This window comes from Paroedura picta, chromosome 16 (genome assembly GCF_049243985.1).
Source record: "Paroedura picta isolate Pp20150507F chromosome 16, Ppicta_v3.0, whole genome shotgun sequence".
NCBI lineage: Eukaryota > Metazoa > Chordata > Lepidosauria > Squamata > Gekkonidae > Paroedura > Paroedura picta.
In genome coordinates this window covers 17108327-17127966 of record NC_135384.1, presented here as the reverse complement: position 1 = coordinate 17127966, position 19640 = coordinate 17108327, and the positions used below count along the sequence as shown (strand labels likewise).

The 19640-nt window shown below is 53.0% G+C and overlaps 1 protein-coding gene across 3 annotated transcripts; it reads left to right on the top strand.

The window, feature by feature from the left end:
- Window positions 1-4631: 4631 nt before the first annotated feature.
- Window positions 4632-19612, top strand: C16H19orf81 (chromosome 16 C19orf81 homolog). Of its 3 annotated transcripts, none has more exons than XM_077315072.1 (6): window positions 4632-5055; window positions 7581-7651; window positions 9100-9190; window positions 9933-10053; window positions 17969-18108; window positions 18769-19610. In XM_077315072.1, exons 1-6 carry the CDS (start codon window positions 4973-4975, stop codon window positions 18974-18976), a joined length of 714 nt encoding a protein of 237 aa, XP_077171187.1. In that variant the 5' UTR covers window positions 4632-4972; the 3' UTR covers window positions 18977-19610. The 3 variants fall into 3 exon arrangements, with proteins under 3 accessions (XP_077171187.1, XP_077171189.1, XP_077171188.1); XM_077315074.1 differs by having other exon boundaries at window positions 4633-4841; window positions 7531-7651; window positions 18769-19612; XM_077315073.1 differs by having other exon boundaries at window positions 4636-4841; window positions 18769-19609.
- Window positions 19613-19640: the final 28 nt, after the last annotated feature.

The following is a 19640-nucleotide window of genomic DNA, read 5'->3' as shown; positions in this document are numbered from 1 at the left end:
CCATTTTAATCTCACCTTGACTCTGGCCACCAACCTCCAAGGGGGTCCGGGAGACCTGAAGTTTTAACGTCTCTCCAGTCTGTCCCTCTGAGAAATGGCAGCTTTGCAAGGGCTTTCTCTGTGGCCTGGTTGGCCAAACTGTGGCTCTCCAGACGTCCACACGGACTACCCTGGTGGACGGGGGCCGTAAACCCTGCCCATAGCAACAGGCCTTCACTTGGGCTGAGATTTTCTTCTGGAACAAACAGCTGTCTGACTTCCCAAAGGTTTTCCCTACAGCCCGAGATTCCTGGATCTGATCTCATCACTAGAGGAAACTTTCCCCATCCTACAATTTCCCAAAATTCTAGCAGGTAGTGAAACAATGGCTCAGTCAGAACTGACCAAAGGAAAGTATTTTGATTCCTACAACAAGCAGCTAACATAGAATTCATTGCCACAGACTGTGGGGCTGGGCATTAATTTAAATCAAAATACTAAAAGGATAGGACAAGTTCATGGAAGATGTTCACGATGTTGGAATAGACAATGTCTAATGTACAAAGAAGAAGAGAAGACTCTTCAGGGGGCAGCAAGAAGAGAGGATAGTGAGTTCAGGGCCTTCTCTCCTGCTGAGTGTCGTTCCTTGTCTGTCTCCCTTCTTCTCAGAAGCTGCAATTCATCCTCTCTCAAAGACAGAGATGTCGTTAGGGACCTATCTCTATCTACACTGCCAAGTATGATAATTCCTGAATATTCTGTGTATTATTTAGTCTGCCAACAGATTAAGTACCTTTCTGACTAAAGGTAGAAAGATCGCCAGAGGCTCCAGTTCGAGCAGGTGAGAACCAAGGTTCAAAGATGGCAAGCACTTGTGGTGCCCCGCATGGTCACTTGACAGACAGGCTCATGGAAAACAATTATCTGGAAGGTATACATGGCTGCATACAGAGCCTCTGGTTACAGATGCAGTATACCTTGGAAAGGCGTCTCATCTTCAGGTTCTGTATGCACACACCCAGAGTTTGGCTGCCATTGAAAACAGAATGTTGAACTAGTTAGATCTTACTCTGGTGCAACAACGAAATGGCTCTTCTTCTGTCCATGGCTAGTCACGGTCAACTCCAGCTGAAAGCACTCAAACTCTTCAGAGTTACACTATGGGTTTTATGCCACAGTCTATGGTACCCAGTCCAGGTTCTTTGGCACATGCCTGTTTTTGTTGTATACATTGAAGGGCACGCATAGTACCTTTTTGGGTGCTGAACTGCAGTTCCGATTCAACTGTGGCATTCTTGGACTCAATAGGAACTCCCACGGAATATCAAAAGAGGGTTTGTTTTTTAAATCTGTTTTGAAGCAGGATCCCCAAGAGTCACACTCAGAAGGAGCCCTCAGCCCTGCAGACAGTCCTTGGAAATGCAGATCCTTCCTGCTCTTCATACAGTGGAAAATCCTTGTGTGGAGGCAGCTCTTGTTTGGTTTCCTGGAAGTGATTTTATTTATTTATAATTGGATTCATATACTGCCGTTCGCCAAAAGGTCTCATGGCAGTTCACAATAAAATATAAAATCAAAGTAAAATCACATAAAATCCCATAAATACCCCATTATTACAATAAATGATGGCATTCTATTTTATAAATTTCCCCACTTTTCCCGCTTGTTCAGAGAGAGGTCGGGCGTTAATCCTGTAAGAGAGAGAGGAGAGAAAGGCTGGCCGATGGATCAGGGATCTTGGATGGAACCCGGGCTCTGCCCTGACCTCAACCATATGCCTGGTGGAAGAGCTCTGTCTTACAGGCCCGGCGGAAGGATGGTAGTTCCGCCAGGGCCCTTAGCTCCTCCGGGAGCTCATGCCACCAGGTTGGGGCCAGGACCGAAAAGGCCCTGGCCCGGGTCGAGGCCAGGCGAACGTCCCAGGGGCCCGGGATAGTCAGTAGATTCATACCTGCAGAGCAGAGAGCCCTGCGGGGGGCATAAGCAACCAAACGGTCCCGCAGGTAAGTAGGACCCAAGCCGCGTATGGCCTTAAAGGTTAATACCAACACCTTAAACTTGACCCGGAAACAGACTGGTCACCAGTCCCCCATAGGTGATCACCCTAACTAATTAAAAAAACTAAAACATTTACAGCTCTCCTTTCTTCCTGGTTCAAAGCAGTATACACTAACTGCTACTTATGGGCCTTCTACAACTTTGTAAAACTGCTCTGAAGATCACTTGTCAGTTTTGTTATGGTCACCCACTGGGCCCCTTTCTGCTCCTAAGAAAGCCACGTGTTCTGATTCCTCCACCTCAAACTGCCCAGCCTGGATAGCCCAGACAAGCCAGGCCCTGTCAGTTCTCGGGAGCTAAACTTGGAAGGGCAACCGACAAGGAAGGCCAAAGTTGTGATGTGGGGCAGGCAATGGCAGACCACCTCCAAAGGCCTCTTGCCCGCCAGGCAGGCAGTCTGGGGATCTCCTGGCTCTATGACAACCACGCCATGCAATAAATAAATAAATACCTCAGGCTGCCCTACAGCTGCCAGGTCCCCGGGCCACAGGCAGGGGTGGGGGTAGGGAGGCTGGGTCCTGCTTGGGAAACTCCTGGATATTTGGGGATGGAGCCTGGGGAGGCCAAGGACCTCGGTGGGTAACAGTGTCCAAAGCACCCATTTCACCGCAGGAATGGAGCTTTGTTGTCTGGAGATGTACTGTAATTCCGGGGAATCCCCAGGCCCTCCCTGGAGGCTGGCATCCCTAAGAATCCTGATCCTTTGCCTAGCAGAGCAGAATCGCTCCCTCCTTCCAGGCCCCGTGGGTTTCATGCCAGCTTCCAATCGCTTTTCAGAGGCACAAGTTCACTGTCCGCCTGCTCCCTGCAGAACTGAAGCCACTGGGCCCTCCTCTCTCTGCCCCAGCCCCTGGGAGTCCAGCCTCACCTCACTTCGGCCTCTCCCCTGGTTTGCTCTTCCGTCCTCTTGGAGCCCTCAGACATCCCTGCGCCTAGGGGCTTTGGCACAGAACACAAGGAGTCAGGAGTGTGGGCCTGAAGGGGGTGCCCACGTCGCTCCCTGTCTCTAAGAGTTCTACATTTCAGACTGAGTGGAAGGTTGAATTCCAGCCTCTGCAGCAGGGATAGTCAAGCTGTGGCCCTCCAGATGTCCATAGACTACAATTCCCATGATCCCCTGCCAGCGAAGGCTGGGGTACTCTCACAGAACCCAGGTTGGGAATCCCTGCCAGAGAGTTCAATGTAGTTGTGAGTTCCTGCATTGTGCAGGGGGTTGGACTAGATGACTCTTCCAACCCTATGAGTCTATGATTCATCGCCTCCCCCACCCCCCTGCAAAGCAGACATATTTTCCAGAGGAACTGATCTCTGTAGTTTTTTTTTTAAAACAAAGACACCCAATGCATCATTCAAGCACTCTTCATGAGCTGGTGCTGGGAGCCACACAGGCCCTGGGAAGTTCTTGCTCTCCTGGTCCAAATTCCCATCTCACACTCCGTTCTTGGCTGAACTCCACTGTCCAGCACAGGGGTAGTCAAACTGCGGCCCTCCAGATGTCCATGGACTACAATTCCCAGGAGCCCTTGCCAGCATTCGCCAGCGAATGCTGGCAGGGGCTCCTGGGAATTGTAGTCCATGGACATCTGGAGGGCCGCAGTTTGACTACCCCTGGTCTAGCACCAGCAAACCCACCTGCCGGAATTCGCACGTGGAGGAAGAGCTGAACTCTGTAGTCTTGAGATCAGTTGTAATTCCAGAAAGTCTCCAGGCTCCACCTGGTGGTTGACACCCCAGCATCCACCAAGGAAAATAACTGGTTATGAAGACGCCAGCTTGAGGAATTCCTGGAGCTGTGGAGGCAGGGCAGGGGGGTGCGGGGGATAAGGGTGCTCTAGGATCGGCTTTGCCAGCCAGGGTTTCTCGACAGCCCTGGAAGGGTTTCCCGAATGGGTGGGAGTTGATTAATTGTTGATATATTTGTAAAATTTGCTAAACATTTATCAGGTGATATGACCATATGTGGTCAGGTTAACCCACCTACCCCTCCCCAAATGATGTTCTGGAGGGGGTTTGGGAAGGGAAGGGGCCTTGGGGGGGGGCTAGGGTTGAGCACTTTGGCACAGTTCGGCCACCTTGGTGATCACCAAAGCCTGAAGTGGCATGTAGGAGGCCAGCGCCACGGTGCGGAGAGGAAGGGCAGTGGTGGTGCACCAGCTGGCGGTCCTCCTCTCTGTGCCACTGCGCTGGCTGCCTTGGGCGTCCGTGATTGCTGAGGCGGCCGAACCACACAAAGCGCTCAACCCTCGTGTACACCGCTATGCTTCCCAACCATATTCTGCAGGATTGCACCACTTCTGGGGTTTCTCGAAGCCTGAGGAATGTTTCAGGGGCTTCTCAAAGGTAAAAGAGTTGAGAAAGGCTAGGACTTCTGTTTCTCTTCACCTCTGTGGTAGACTCTAGCGCAGGGGTAGTCAAACTGCGGTCCTCCAGATGTCCATGGACTACAATTCCCAGGAGCCCCTGCCAGCAAATGCAAATGCTGGCAGGGGCTCCTGGGAATTGTAGTCCATGGACATCTGGAGGGCCGCAGTTTGACTACCCCTTCTCTAGCGTGTTCACTCTCCTCCCGGGAAAGGGATCCTTGTAGCATGGGGGTCCGTTGTGAGGATTCCTGAACCTCACCTGGAGGCTGGCAACTCACACCAGTCCCTCTCCTCCGGTGGAGAGGCTGAGCCACAGTTCTGGAACCTTCAGCCTGGGTTCGAATGGCTACAGTTGGCCTAAGGGGAAAGCGAAATTCTCTTCAAAAAGCAACTGTGGAAGCAAAGTGGTCGAAAGGCGTTAGCTGGGAGAAACCAGAAGAGGTGTGTGGGGAGGCCCGCCTTCAGGGAGCTGGTGAAGGGGAGCTGAATGGGTCGGAGAAACAGTCGGTCCTGGCACAGAGGGGCCTTGACGCCATCTTCTCCCCGACGCCCACGGCTTTCATTCCCTTGCCATGGCTGTCTCCTGTCAGGACCCAGAATGGGCAACCTCCCCAACCAAACGGCTCAGGAAAAGGAGAGACTGGAAAGGGCCAAGGTGATCTTCCTGCTGTCACATCTGTCCTTTTGTATCATGTGGCCCTAAGGAGAGTCTCCTCAGACTCCTCCCTGGCTGCTGAGAACGTGGACCATGGCTCTCATCCTCCACATCAGGGGTAGTCAAACTGTGGCCCTCCAGATGTCCATGGACTACAATTCCCAGGAGCCCCTGACAGCAAATGCTGGCAGGGGCTTCTGGGAATTGTAGTCCATGGACATCTGGAGGGCCGCAGTTTGACTACCCCTGCTCCACATAATGAATGCTTTCAAGGGGAGGGGGGCAGGGGGGCTCAGCTGTGCCAGGGAGGGCTGTTTGCGATGGCCTGGTCCCCAAGAGGAAATCATAGAGTCACAGAGTTGGAAGGGGCCACACAGGCCATCTAGTCCAACCCCCCGCTCAACACAGGATCAGCCCTAAGCATCCTAAAGCAAATGGGAAGTGCTCTCCAGCCTGAAGATCCCGGAAGCTTTTTGTCAGCTGGCTGATTCGCATCTCACAAAGGTTAGGTCTGGGGGGCTCTCCCTGTGGAACAGTCACATGTGAGTTGCCAGTTTGGTGACATTCCCTGGGATACCTGTGGGCCAAGTATCACAGCCCCCTATTTCCGGTCATGATACAGGGTTGCCAGCTCTGGGCTGGGGAATTCTGGGAGATTGGGGAGCCTGAAAATGGCAATTTTGGGGGAAGGAACTCAGCAGAGTATGATCAAGAAGATAAGCGGTTTTTGTGTACCCTGCTTTTTACTATCTGAAGGAGTCTCCAAGTGACTTTCAGTCCCCTTCCTTTCCTCTCCCTACAACAGGCACCCTGGAAGGTAGGTGAGGCTGAGAGAGCTCTGAAAGAACTGTACTGGCCCAAGGTCACCTAGCTGGCTGCATGTGGCGGAAGAGTGGGGAATCAAACCTGGCTCTCCAGATTAGAGGCCACCACTTTTAACCACGACATTATGCTGATTCTCTGATGCTATAGACCCCATCCTCAAGGCAGCCATTGTCTCCAGTAGCCTGGAAATAAATTGTAATTTTAGGAGATCTCCAGGCTCCACTCCAAGGTTGGCAACCCTATGACTCCCCTTCTCCATATGCATCACAGTCCCTGTCTGAATCAGGCACCACATAGACGTAGACAGAATTGAGAGGGTTCAAAGGAGAGCAACCAGGATGACCCAGCCCTGTGAGGAGAGGCTGGGGGGTCTGGGAAAGTTCAGCCTGGAGAAGAGGAGGCTGAGAGGGGACATGATAGCTCTCTTTAAGAGAGCACTGGTCAGACCACACTTGTCAGACCGGCACTGGTCAGACCACACCTGGAGTACTGTGTGCAGTTCTGGAGGCCTCACTTCAAGAAGGACGTAGATAAAATTGAAAGGGTACAGAGGAGAGCGACGAGGATGATCTGGGGCCAAGGGACCAAGCCCTATGAAGATAGGTTGAGGGACTTGGGAATGTTCGGCCTGGAGAAAAGGAGGTTGAGAGGGGACATGATAGCCCTCTTTAAGTATTTGAAAGGCTGTCACTTGGAGGAGAGCAGAATGCTCTTCCCGTTGGCTGCAGAGGAGAGGACATGCAGTAATGTGTTTAAACTACAAGTACAACGATATAGGCTAGATATCAGGAAAAAAATTTCACAGTCAGAGTAGTTCAGCAGTGGAATAGGCTGCCTAAGGAGGTGGTGAACTCCCCCTCACTGGCAGTCTTCAAGCAAAGGTTGGATACACACTTTTCTTGGATGCTTTAGGATGCTTTGGGCTGATCCTGTGTTGAGCAGGGGGTTGGACTAGATGGCCTGTATGGCCCCTTCCAACTCTATGATTCTATGATTCTATGAGAACAATACCGGCTAGATATGGGGGGGGGGATTAAGAGTCAGAGTAGTTCAGCAGTGGAATTGACTGCCTGAGGAGGTGGTGAGCTCCCCCTCACTGGTGATCTTTAAGCAGCAGCTGGACAGATCCTTATCCTGGATTCTTTAGGCTGGTCCTGCATGGAGCAGGGGGTGGGACTTGATGGCCTGTATGGCCCCTTCCATCTCTATGGTTTTATCATTCTCTTAACAGAGAGATCTCACAGCTCTCTTCTGACTGTTACATGGGAGTGGGGCAGACCCAACCCGTGTGCCCCATAACGTGTGAATCGGCATCAAGATGCTCATCCATAAAATGGATCTAGGAGAGAATTTCAGTGGGCTCAGCTGGTGTGAAAACAGAAGGGACTGGGAAAAGCTGAAAGTGTCATGTGCCTGTTTTTCCCCTTCAAGGAGACATCTTGAGATTGACTTAGGTGGCTACAAAAAAGAGAGAGAGGTTTTGGGCAAAACACGTAAAATCAGGGTTGCTTCAGCGGAGAAGAGAGAAATCAAGCTTAAGGTATTACCAAATCTTATTTAACAGAGCAGGAATAAGGTGTGCTGAAGCCCTGGGTCGTGTCAAGTTGAAGAGGCCCCAAAGCATTGCTCCAAAATGTATTCTTTTGACAGGGTTATTTTTCTTTTTATGGGGCCCCTTATAATCAGCTCTGATTTTTAAGTCCAAGGATGCAGGAAGATGAGACCGAAGGCCCCAAGTTGAAGTCAAGTTCCAGCACCCAGGGGGAACCAGGTAAAGATCCGGACAGACCAAGGCCTCTTCCCTTCTGCCCCCCCCCCCCAGGTTGTGGGGCTGCCCAGGGCAACCCCCTTCCTCTCCTCCCCTTCTGCGAAGATGCTGCTGCCAGGGCGAGGTTTTAACATGTTACCCAGTTCAATGGAGCTGAGTTTGAAAGGATGGGGGTGGGGGTGGGGATGCAGAAATGACACCTGGAGGAGTGGAGCTGGAAGGTGTGAGAGCAGAGATTCTGCAGGAGAGGGGGGGGGGGCTCATGCTGGATCCCTGGCCCCTGGCCACAAGGAGCCCAGTTCTTAGCAGCCAGACCCCACCTTGCAAGAGGGGCAGTTCCCTGCAAACACCCTTCAGCCATGCTACAGGCACCCCCGCTAGCATCCTGCTTTGCAATGACATCTTGGCACCAGAAACATACAAATATGGGTCAGTTTCACTCGTGCGGAAACAGGAAATGTGTACCCTGGACTCCTAGGGGAAATCCTCCTTCCCAGCCAGCAGAGGTTTTCAGCTGCTGATGTTGCTCTCCTCTCCCTGGAGACAATGCCAGTTTGCAGGTCAACGGAGCACTTGGGAATTGCTGATTTCCTTGCCCTCTGAAGACCCATCCCTTCCCCCCACATCTAAGGAATCCCAGTTCCTTTGATTTGCACACATATTGCATCGGGACCTGTTATAAGAGGATCCTCAGGACACCATTACAGGTGTGGCAAGGCAACACATAATAGGAGAAGGAGCTGCTTTGCTCCCCACCTGCTGGGTCAGGCCCTTGAAGCAACTCAAGAGCTCCAGCAAGGGTGGCCAGCTTCTAAAGAAGAAGAGCTGTTTTTTAATACCCCACTTTTCACTACCCGAAGAAGTCCATAAGCAGCTTACAGACCCCTTTCCCTTCCTCTCCCCACAACAGACGCGCTGTGAGGTGGGTGGGGCTGAGAGAGCTCTAAGAGATCTGCCCTGCGAGAACAGGCCTGAGAGAACTGTGACTGGCCCAAGGTCACCCAGCTGGCTGGATTTGGAGGAGGAGGAGGAGGGGGGGGACTCCCTGTAGCCCCCCAGAGGCTTCATCTCCAACACCTTCAGCCCAAGTCTGGCTTGAGAAAATCCTGGAGTTGGGGGGAGGGGCCCAGGGAGGGCCGAGATTGAGGAGAGGGAGGGAGCTCTGCAGTCTGAAGACCAGTTGTAATTCTAGGAGGCTGAGACCCGTCTCCACGATGCCAGCTTTCGCGTTCAGGCTCCGGCCTACTGCCTTGCCAGGTAGAAACAGCAGGGCCTGCAGCGGAGCAGGGAGAGTGATCAGTGGGGCCTGCAAGGTTCCTGGCACAGAGCCTGAGTCTTGGCGCAGTGGTTGGGAGCGCGGGCTTCTAATCTGGCGAGCCGGGTTTGATCCCTCGCTCCCCCACACGCAGTGAGTGTCAGAGCTGACTACTAAGAGCCCTTCCTCCTTGCAGCCCCAAATGTGCCAGAGCGTGAGAACGGAGAGAGAGCCTCGTCCCCTTTCCCAGAACTGGAGCAGCCCTGCCCCCCACCCCGCAAAACCTCGTGAGTAGCTCCTGCTGGCTGCGAAGGGACCGGCCAGCCCCTCCCGCCCTGGAGGACAGCGGGCCAGGCCAGGCTCTGCCAGGAGGAGATCTGCCTGGGCCAAAGCCACGGGGATCAGGGGGGATACTAAGGAGGGGACTCGGGTGAGATTGAGAGGAAAAACCTGCCTGGATCCAGACCAGAGTGGGCAGGGCCCCTTTCCTGATTGGTTGGCAGCAGACCAGAATGCATCCAATGGGGTGCCTTCCTTTCCCCTTGTGGCCCCTCACTGTCCCTACGGCTGCTGGTTTTCCATTTTCTCATTGCAGAGGGATCATTTCTGGCTTGCCACCCTGTCGAGAAGCCTGTTGGGAAGGCAGAGCACAAAGAAATGCACTCAGACAATGAAGTGCAGGTTGCAGTCCCCACTGAAAACACGTGTCTTTCACTGCTTCGGATGGTGCGGGAGTCAGCTGCCGCATGCGGATCTCTGCATTGTATCGGTGGCGCTTCTCCATGTCACGGCCCTGCCACACTCTCCAAAATGTTGTTTTCAGTAGCAAAAGCCTACATTTGTTTCATATTGCTTGAACCATCCCGGTTCCCTTGAAAGGATCCTGGGAACTGTAGTCTGGAGAAGGGGCAAACCAGTCTCTAGCAACAAGGAAGGAAAAGCAGTTCCTTCTGTGGCATGGACATCATGTTGTTCGCACAGAGCAGCATGGAGGCTTCTGCCCTTCAGCCCTCTCCTCCCTCCCCGCAGGCGTCAATACCTGAAGAAAATCATTGCTGAATATGAGGCCCTGGACATGGAAATGCCTTGCATCCGGAAGTTCCCCCGGCCTCCAGCTGCCCGGCCCCTTTGCCTTTGTATGGAGATCCAGGTCAGTTGTGATTCAGTGCTGGAAGGAGACTTGGAGGCATTTGGCCACGGTGTGGGTAGAGGGTGAAGGGGAGGGACTGAAGACATAGTGTGGGGGCAGAGTCCCCACACCCCCTGCCCTTTACAGACATTATGTTACACCCCTGCGTGCCAGGAGCCTGCAGAGACCTTCTCCAGACATGTCCAATGCGTGCACATAGAAGCAATCTAATCACTCAGTTTTCCAGGCGCCTGGTTTGCATGCATCAAAACTGAATGTGCATGTAAAACGTTCAGACACAGCAGCTGTGCATTATCTGGAGCACGCTCTCAGTACTCAGATACCCGGTTTTCTGTATGTGTGCATGCCACAACTGAAAAGGGCTCCTTATCAATGGAAGTCCAGCTGCCCCTTGCTGCCCCCTGAGTCTGAGAAAAGAGCTCTTCACATCAAAATAATGATTATTATTATTATTATTATTATTATTATTATTATATTTATATTTATACCCCGCCTCCCCCCGAAGGCTCGAGGCGGCTTACATAAACCCGTCCCCTAAAACCATAAAATGACAATATAAACCAATTATTTACAATAATTGTAACAGCGATGGCGTAGCCTACTCATTTGCTCTCCGCATCCTCATCTACGGTGGGGGGTGATGCTCTCTACCACCAGTTTGTGAGGGGGGGGCTGATCTTCTTTCCGCCCGGCCTCAGTTATAAGCCTGGCGGAAGAGCTCCGTCTTACAGGCCCTGCGGAATGCTGGTAATTCCCGCAGGGCCCTCAGCTCTTCCGGGAGCTCATTCCACCAGGTTGGGGCCAGGACCGAAAAGGCCCTGGCCCTAGTCGAGGCCAGGCGGGCTTCCTTGGGGCCGGGAACGACCAGTAGGTTAGCCCCCGCAGAGCGTAAAGCCCTGCGGGGGATATAGGGCAAAAGGCGGTCCCTCATATATGCTGGGCCTAGACCACGGATGGCCTTGAAGGTCAAAACCAAAACCTTGAACCTGATCCGGAAGGCGACCGGTAACCAATGCAGCTGCCTCAGAACTGGCTGGATGTGAGCCCTCCATGGTGTAGCTGTGAGGACTCTAGCAGCCGCATTTTGGACGAGTTGCAGTTTCCGGATCAAGCCCAGAGGCAGGCCGGTGTAGAGCGAGTTACAGAAATCTAGTCTAGAGGTGACCGTCGCATGGATCACTGTGGCCAGGTGTTCAGAGGACAGATAGGGCGCTAGTAGCCGAGCCTGGCGAAGATGGAAAAATGCCCGGCTAGCTACCTGTTTAACCTGTGCCTCGAGTGTTAGTGAGGCATCGATGGTCACCCCTAAATTCCTGGCCTGAGATGCGATATTAAGTTGCGTCCCAGCCAGAAAGGGTAAGCGCGCTTCCTGATCTGCCCCCCTACGGCCCAACCACAGAACCTCCGTCTTGGAGGGGTTGAGTTTCAGGCGACTCTGCTCGAGCCATCCAGCTACGGCTTCCAAACATCTGGCAAATGGATCTGGGGGGGAGTCCGGGTGGCCATCCATGAGGAGAAAGAGCTGGGTGTCATCAGCGTACTGGTGGCAACCCAGCCCATAGCTCCGTACCAGTTGAGCCAGAGGGTGCATAAAGATGTTAAATAATGTAGGAGAGAGCACCGAGCCCTGTGGGACCCCACAAGGGAGCCGGTAAGGGCCCGATACTTCCTCTCCCACGGCTACCCTCTGTGTCTGGTTTTGGAGGAAGGAGCGTATCCAGCGCTGTACCCCTTATCCCCGTACCGGCAAGGCGGCTCGCTAGCAGCTCGTGATCGACCACGTCAAACGCGGCCGACAGATCTAAAAGAACTAGCACAGCAGAGCCACCTCGGTCAAGCTGGCGACGAAGGTCATCCAACAAGGAGACCAACACAGTCTCCACCCCATGACCAGGGCGGAAGCCAGACCGGTATGGATCGAGTGCCGAAGTATCTTCCAGGAACGCTAGGAGCTGGTCCGCCGCAGCCCTTTCCACCACCTTACCCAGGAACGCTAGATGCGCTACTGGGCGGTAGCTTGCAGGGTCATGTGGGTCCAGGGATGGCTTCTTGAGGAGAGGGCACACCATCGCCTCCTTCAGCACCTCAGGAAACTCCCCCAACTGGAGAGAGCAGTTAACAATATCCCTGAGCTGCTCACCTATCCGTCCATCCCTCCCCTTAAGGAGCCAAGACGGACAGGGATCAAGGGGGCAGGTGGTTGCCCTCATCCTCCCCAGCAACCCGTCCACTTCGGATAAAGAGAGCCGCCTGAAGCCATCAAACGTTACCTCCAAAGGCGGCCAACGGGCCTCTAGTTCATTAACTGTATTAACTGTAGCTGGAAGGGAGTGGCGGAGCGACAAGACTTTATCCGCGAAATGGCTCGCAAATGCCTCACAGCTGATGGTCAAATTCCTACTATTTTGGCGCCCATCTTCCAGGGCGGTAAGAGATCTAACAACCCTAAATAGTTGAGCTGGGCGAGAGCTAGCGGATGCAATTTCCGCGGCAAAGAATTCACGTTTAGCCGCTTTCACTGCCATCTCATACGCCCTCATAAACGTGCGATGAGATGTTCTTGTAGCCTCGTCACGGGCCTTCCGCCACACTCGCTCTAGTCGTCTCAATTCCCTCTTCTTCTCCCGGAGCTCCCCAGTATACCAGGGTGCCCGTTTGAGTCGAGGGCAGAGAAGACGTCTAGGAGCAATCTCGTCTATGGCAGCCGACAGGCGGGACTGCCAGTCCTCCACCATGGCCGCTAACAAGATGCCGGGAGGTTTCGGGTCCCGCAGAGCATTCTGGAAACCAATTGGATCCATGAGTCTCCTTGGGCGGGCAAAAATGCGCCCGCCGCCCAACTGGGGAGGGGGTGGGGTCTTGATCCGAGCCCGCAGGGCATAATGGTCTGACCATGGTACGGCCAAAGCTGTATCCAGAACCACCTCTATCCCTGCCCCAAAGATCAGGTCGAGGGTGTGGCCGGCCTGATGGGTGGGCCCAGCAACAAATTGCGAGAGCCCCAGCATCGCCATGGCCGACACTAGGTCCGAGCCAAGTCCTGGGGGCAGCGCGTCCGCATGGACATTGAAGTCCCCCAAGATTATAAGCCTGGGGTACTGCAAGGCCCAGGCGGCCACCGCCTCCAGCAGGCTCGGCAGGACATCTGGTTGGGCGTTGGGCGGACGGTATACCAACCAGATGGCCAAACTCTCGACCGAGTCCAACCCAATACCGACGCACTCCACTCCCCTGATGTCTGGGGCCGGGAGAGCCCTGTAGGAGAAATCCTCCCGGACCAAGATTGCCACCCCCCCTCCCCTCCTATGGACCCGGGATTGGTGCAGGACCACAAACCCTGGGGGGGCAAGTTCCTTTAAGGCGACTGTTTCGCCACCCCTCGCCCAGGTCTCAGTCACACACGCAAGGTCGGCCCCAGACTCCACGAAAAATTGTTGCAGAGTTGAGGCCTTGTTGTTGATTGACCTTGCATTGCACAGGACCAAGACCGGGTCCACCCTTGCCTCCTCCCCCGTATATTTGGGGATGGGATGGAGGTTAGAAGGGCAGCGAGCACGCCTCGGGCGTCTGCCGTGTAACCACGGCTTGGCCCAAGGACTAACACAAGTGCTCTCTGACCTTCTCTTGTCTAACCTCCTCCCCCAGCCATATCGCCCTTGACCCATTATGGACGAGATCCCGGCCCCAACTTGGGCCCCACCTCATTGTGGTACCCCTCCAATCATACTCCCAGGGGAACAACCCTCAGCTAACTAGCTGCCCTAGAACCCTAGCACTAATACTCCTAGGTTGCACTGAATATCCCACCCTAGCCCCCCCAACCCAATTCCACCCACTAAACCCACCCTAACCTCCCTCCCTAACCTTATCTCTGCAAGCCAGCAGTCCTATTTCACCAGCAGGCTAGGGCCTAGTCAGATCCCGCCTCGAGGGGGTTCTCACGACCTTGCCCCCCACTGGTTCCAATAGATCCCTGCTAGGGCACCTTAACTTATCTAATTCCCCGTAGATGACCTTGAGTATGCCCGTATTCTTATCCTTATCTTGCCCCTCCCCCTCAACCCCCTAATGAGCTGATTCGTGCAGGTGCTGAGTCCAATTTCCACTTTAGTCGGTCGCCTGCTTCCAATGGTAACTCCAGGAGGCAGCTGTTTTGCTAGTCCAGCAGAATGATCCTGATAATCTTGAATGATTATTCTGGAGGCCAGTAGATGACGCTGGAGGTCCAGGGCTGCGTTTCCCGGATGATCTTCACGACCCTGCCAGGTCGAGCCACTAGAGAGCGCAGGATGGTAGATCTTCGTAATGCCGGTTCGTAGCTTAAAGTGGTAGCACAGCTCCGAAGGCCTCCCAGGCCGGCAGCTCACAATAGAACAAAGGCCCTTGAACGCCCCACCCAGCGGCAGGGCCAGCAGGGAATACGCAGGGAGATCTTCCTCCGCAGCTCGATTTCTTAAGTTTGGGGTGCTGGTTCTACGCACTTGCCAAGCAAATGGCTGCCCAAACCCTGAATGCTGCTCCGCGGTCTCTCTCCAGTCCCTTGCCGTGCAGGAGCGTGTTTCAGTTGCTGTGGCCTCACCCACAATTCCCACCCTGGTAGGGACTTCTTCTTTTGTCTCCCTCTGTGGACTTAATCGGGGAACAAGCCTAAAGGCAGCTCCCCAGAGGGAGGAGGGTGAGCTTGCAGACGTGAGGAATAAGGAGCAGGTGAGGAGGGGGGGAGGGCGAGGGGGGGTGAACGGTAGCGTTTCCACTACACCCCTGACTTGAGTTGCATTCCACAGCTGCAATAAATCCAGCCGGGTGTCTTTATCAAGCCGCAGGGTCGTCACTCCCTTTACTAGCTCTGCGTTCTCTCTGTTCTTTCTGTTCTGCCCATCCCCCTCCCTCGTCGCTCTCACCGCACTCACTGTTCTCAGCTCTGTCCAGTTCTTTTTCCAGTTCTTTTTCAAGTCAGTTCCGTCGGGTGATAGTAATACTCATAGTATAGTAATAGTAATACCCATTTACCACAGTGTAGTAAATGGTCATATTATCTGTACAGTGCACACTTGCTTTTTCTTTATATATGTAACTTCATATTACATTCAACACATGTACAGATCAATGTATGATTTTAAAGGCACGTTTACCTGAAGGTAGAGGTAAAGGTATCCCCTGTGCAAGCACTGAGTCATGTCTGACCCTTGGGGTGACGGCCTCTAGCGTTTTCATGGCAGACTCAATTCGGGGTGGTTTGCCAGTGCCTTCCCCAGTCATGACCGTTTACCCCCCAGCAAGCTGGGTACTCATTTTACCGACCTCGGAAGGATGGAAGGCTGAGTCAACCTTGAGCCGGCTGCTGGGATCGAACTCCCAGCCTCATGGGCAGAGCTTTCAGAAAGCTGCCTTACCACTGCGCCACAAGAGGCTCTTGTTTACCTAGATACTACGTTTACCTAGATACTAGTAAATGATTTCATTTGTAAAGTGAACATGTGCTGGAGAAGAGGAAAACATGCATGCACATACATGCAGTTACGCGTTTGCTGTTACATGTGGACAGGACTATATGTAATCAGTGTACATTATACATATGATTTTTCTTCTTTCACACACTGCATCATTCTTACATTGCATTCAACACGTGTACAGGTGAATGTACGACTGAAACCGCACCTGGATCCAAATCTTGTTCCCTGGTTTTGGGTTTAGTTACTTGCACGGTTACTTGCACGGTGAACATTTTCACTCTTTTTGCATGATCATAGCCGAGGTGATTTCCATAGAATGAGAGAACTTCTGTAGTCTTGCCTGGCCTAATTCATGGCTTTAAGAAAACTGGAGGCTTTCGAGACATCTGAAATATTACCCCTAGACCCTTGTTTTAGTGCAAAGAGTCCGAGAGGGCTGGCTGTAAGTCCACAGTGATGATTCACTTTCCTTAGATCCCTCCTTGGCTGCTTTTTGTAAAATTCACTTATGAGACTGACTACCACAAGAAGTGAGGAAGGCCATAACTGTTAGATAGTTTAACAAATTTCCTAGGTTTAACTGGACACATTCACAGTCTGTGCGTGGGGAGGAACCATTGGGGTGTCGAACTAAAACTGGGAGTGGGGGGACAAGAATGTGGTTCAAATTCTGCTGAGGCGTGAATCTCACTGGGTCATCTTAGGCTTGTCCCTCTCTCAGGCTGTGTACTTCACAGGATAGATTCAGGTGGGGAGCCGGGTTGGGCAGAAGCAGCAAAGTTTGAGCCCAGGAGCATCTTTAAGGACAACACAGTTTTATTCAAGGTAGAAGCTTTCATGTGCATGCACAGTTCATATCTGAGGAAGCACATGAAAACTTATACCTTGCACCGGATGCAAATTTTGTTCCACCTCAAAGGAGTGATGTGTGGATAAAACAGGGGGTGGGGTGATAACTCTGTGTGGAATTCCACAGCCTTTAAAAATAGTGAAATACTTACCTTTCATTATCGTTATATTCTGGCCCTTCCATACGTTGCCAACATGCAACGTCTGGGCGGTAAACGGCTGGTTACATCCTCCGTTTTAAAGCGCTAGTTGGTGAATCCCAAAAAGTGGATTCACCAACCTATGTAGCGCTACCTACTGGAGAGCAACCAGCAGGCCACCAGCAAAAAAAGAAAAAAATGTATGGAGGCAAAGAACCGTTATCTCCACCTCCAATGTCCCACCCTCGTACCCGCCTCCCTCTCCCTTGCCCTGGGGAAGAGAGGATTAAAAAATTTTTTTTAAGCAAACTGCCTGGAGCAACAAATAGGCAAAGTTGTAGCACAAAGCATGCCTCTCTAAGCTTCCCCCCCCCCCATCAGGAACGAGATTCATTTTTAAAAGAAGCAAAACTTGTGATTCTATAAGGGGTGGCTGTACAGGAGCACTATGCATCTATGATTAGATGCATAGGCGTTTCAACGGAGAAGTATTGAATTTAAATAAATAGGCGTTTCAACGGAGAAGTATTGAATTAAAAAAAATTAGCTCATATTGCGGGCCCTTTAAAGCATGGAGAAAGGGGATTGGCTGCCTGGCTTAATTGACAGGCGGAAGAGAGTCACGTATAAACTGCGTTGCTGTCTTCCGCCATTTCAAGCAGGCATGTGGAGGGGGGAAAGCGTGAAATGGCGGCAGAGAAGAGCGAGACATCAAAAAGGTGAGGAGGGGCTGGGAAGTGCGATTGTATGTAGCGTTAAGTCATTCAGCTGGCGTAACGCTATTTTTGCCGATGTGTGGAAATGCCCTGTGTGCTGATCTGAGCTGCTCAAACGAAGGGCAGGATAAAGAATGTGACAGTGAGTAAGTCTATTAAAGGCAACCATTAAACCTCTGCTTCCCTGAATCTCTGAGGGTGAAACCTGGAACAGAGGGTGGGTGAATGTGACAAAGGCCACTCACAGAATGCTGGACTGGATGAAATCTTGGCCTTATCCAGCCATGCAGTTCTTAGGCCTTTCCAACCTTCTCTCCTCCATCCCCACTGCTGTTCAGGCACACCCAGGAACTGCTTAGAGACTTGAGCATGGAACTTGGAGTGCAGCCCTGAATTTAACTGAAGGCTGGGGAGGCGAGTTCTTTTACTTCCAAATCATGTACAGGAAGCTTTACCTGGTGGGGAGGGGGAAGAGAAGAAGAAGAGCTATTTTTTTTACATCTTGCTTTTCACTACCCAAAGGAGTCCCAAAGCGGCTTACAACCACCTTACCTTCCTCTCTCCACAACAGACACTCTGTGAGGTAGGTGGGGTTGGGAGAACTCTGACAGAACTGCTCTGTGAAAGCAGCTCTAAGAGAATCGGGTAGTCATCTGACTGCATGTGGAGGAGTGGGGATCCAACCCCAGCTCTCCGGATGAGAGGCCGCAGCTCTTAGCCACTGCACCTGAGCAATGAGCTCTGCCTTTGCCCCCAGCCTGAGAAGGAGATGAACCACGCCGACGTCCTCAGGGTGGTTGAGGCGGCCATTCCGAATGCCTTTGAGGCGGGCCTCCTGCGCAGCATCCAGTTTGAGAACATCAACGTGATCTGCGGAACAGCTGGACGGAAGAACAGGTGAGCAGACGTGGCCAGCGGGGCGGCTGCCTCCCGACACCACACTCCAGCCCTGGTTGTGACTCAGTGGAACAGATGGACCCCAAAAGTGAGGAAGCTCTATGGCGGTGTAGTGCCAGGCAGCCTGCCCTCCCAGGCCTCTAGGGACTCCAGGTTAGCTGACTTCTGTAGTCTAGGGTAGAGGTAGTCAACCTGTGGTCCTCCAGATGTCCATGGACTACAATTCCCATGAGCCCCTGCCAGCAAACGCTGGCAGGGGCTCATGGGAATTGTAGTCCATGGACATCTGGAGGACCACAGGTTGACTACCCCTGGTCTAGGGGCCCACTGGAATTCTGGGGAGCCCTCAGGCCCCACCTGGGGGTTGCCCAATGCCCTTGTGGGGATTCCACCTGCATGCTGCCGTGATGACTCTGAAGAGGCAGCACAAAAAGACCTGGGAAAAGTACCCCACGTTCCCTCTCTGTCTCCTCGGAGGCTGTTCCTTTGCCTATTGTCAGTGTCCACTTCCCGGCCATGGCTGGGCCTGACGCCGGCATTTTCAATTAATTTGGCACTTGTTGGCTCTTTGGCCACTGAGACACAGCGGCAGCACTTTGATGATAAGGCCGGGCCTGCCCCCTCACTGTCCCCCCCTCCACACTCCATCTCCCCCCACAGGTGGCTGCTCACGGTGTCAGATTTCCGGACCCGGAACCAGCTCCTGCACACCGGCTTGACAGTGGATCAGGATCACTTCCCACTGAGGCGCTGGGACGACCTGGTGATGGAGGACTACCGGATGCACCTCCGGAGGCTGCTGGCCCGGCAGCGCCTGCTGGAGACCCTCAGCGACTCCTGGGACGCCAGCCATTTGTCTGGACTGTGAGGGCCAGGGGAGTGTCAGCAGCTGCCCAGCCTGCCTGCCTGCCTGCCTGCTGTGTGATTTTGGAAGGGATTGCCTCGGCCACCATCTGGCTTTTCCTCCAAAAGAGTGTCTCTGCCTCTGGTTCTTCTGAGGCAGCAAATATGGGGAGAGCTTTCCCCCTAGAGGCAGTCCGAGGTATTGTCTCCCACAGGTTGGATCCAGGCATTTCCCCTAGTAAACCTTGCCAGATTCATCTCATTGCTACAGCCCCCATCGCGTGGTTTTTCTTCCTCCAAGGGCCGTGATCCCCGGCATAGCCTTTTTGATGATCCAGGGGGACTCCCCTTTGTCACCAGCAGAAAAGCTGACCGGTCGCAAGCCTACATTTGTACTATGGGCTAATCCAGGGAAGCGGGTGTAGTTTTGTGAGGGGAAAAGCCCTCCCGTTCAAGCTCGTATGAACTGAAAGCCAGGTCTCCCCATGCTAAACGAGTGGAAGTTTGCAGTGTTTCTTGTGGGGTTAATGAAATGCAGATGTACTCTACCGTCTTGTGTTCTCAGGCCTGGCCCTGCAAAGGAATTCTGGGGCTAAGCCCTGGGGTGCTTTAGCTCAGATGCAGGCAGATGTTGAACCCGGGAGGGGAATTTCCCTGGCTGGCTGAGAGTGAGCTTGGCAATTGGGCCT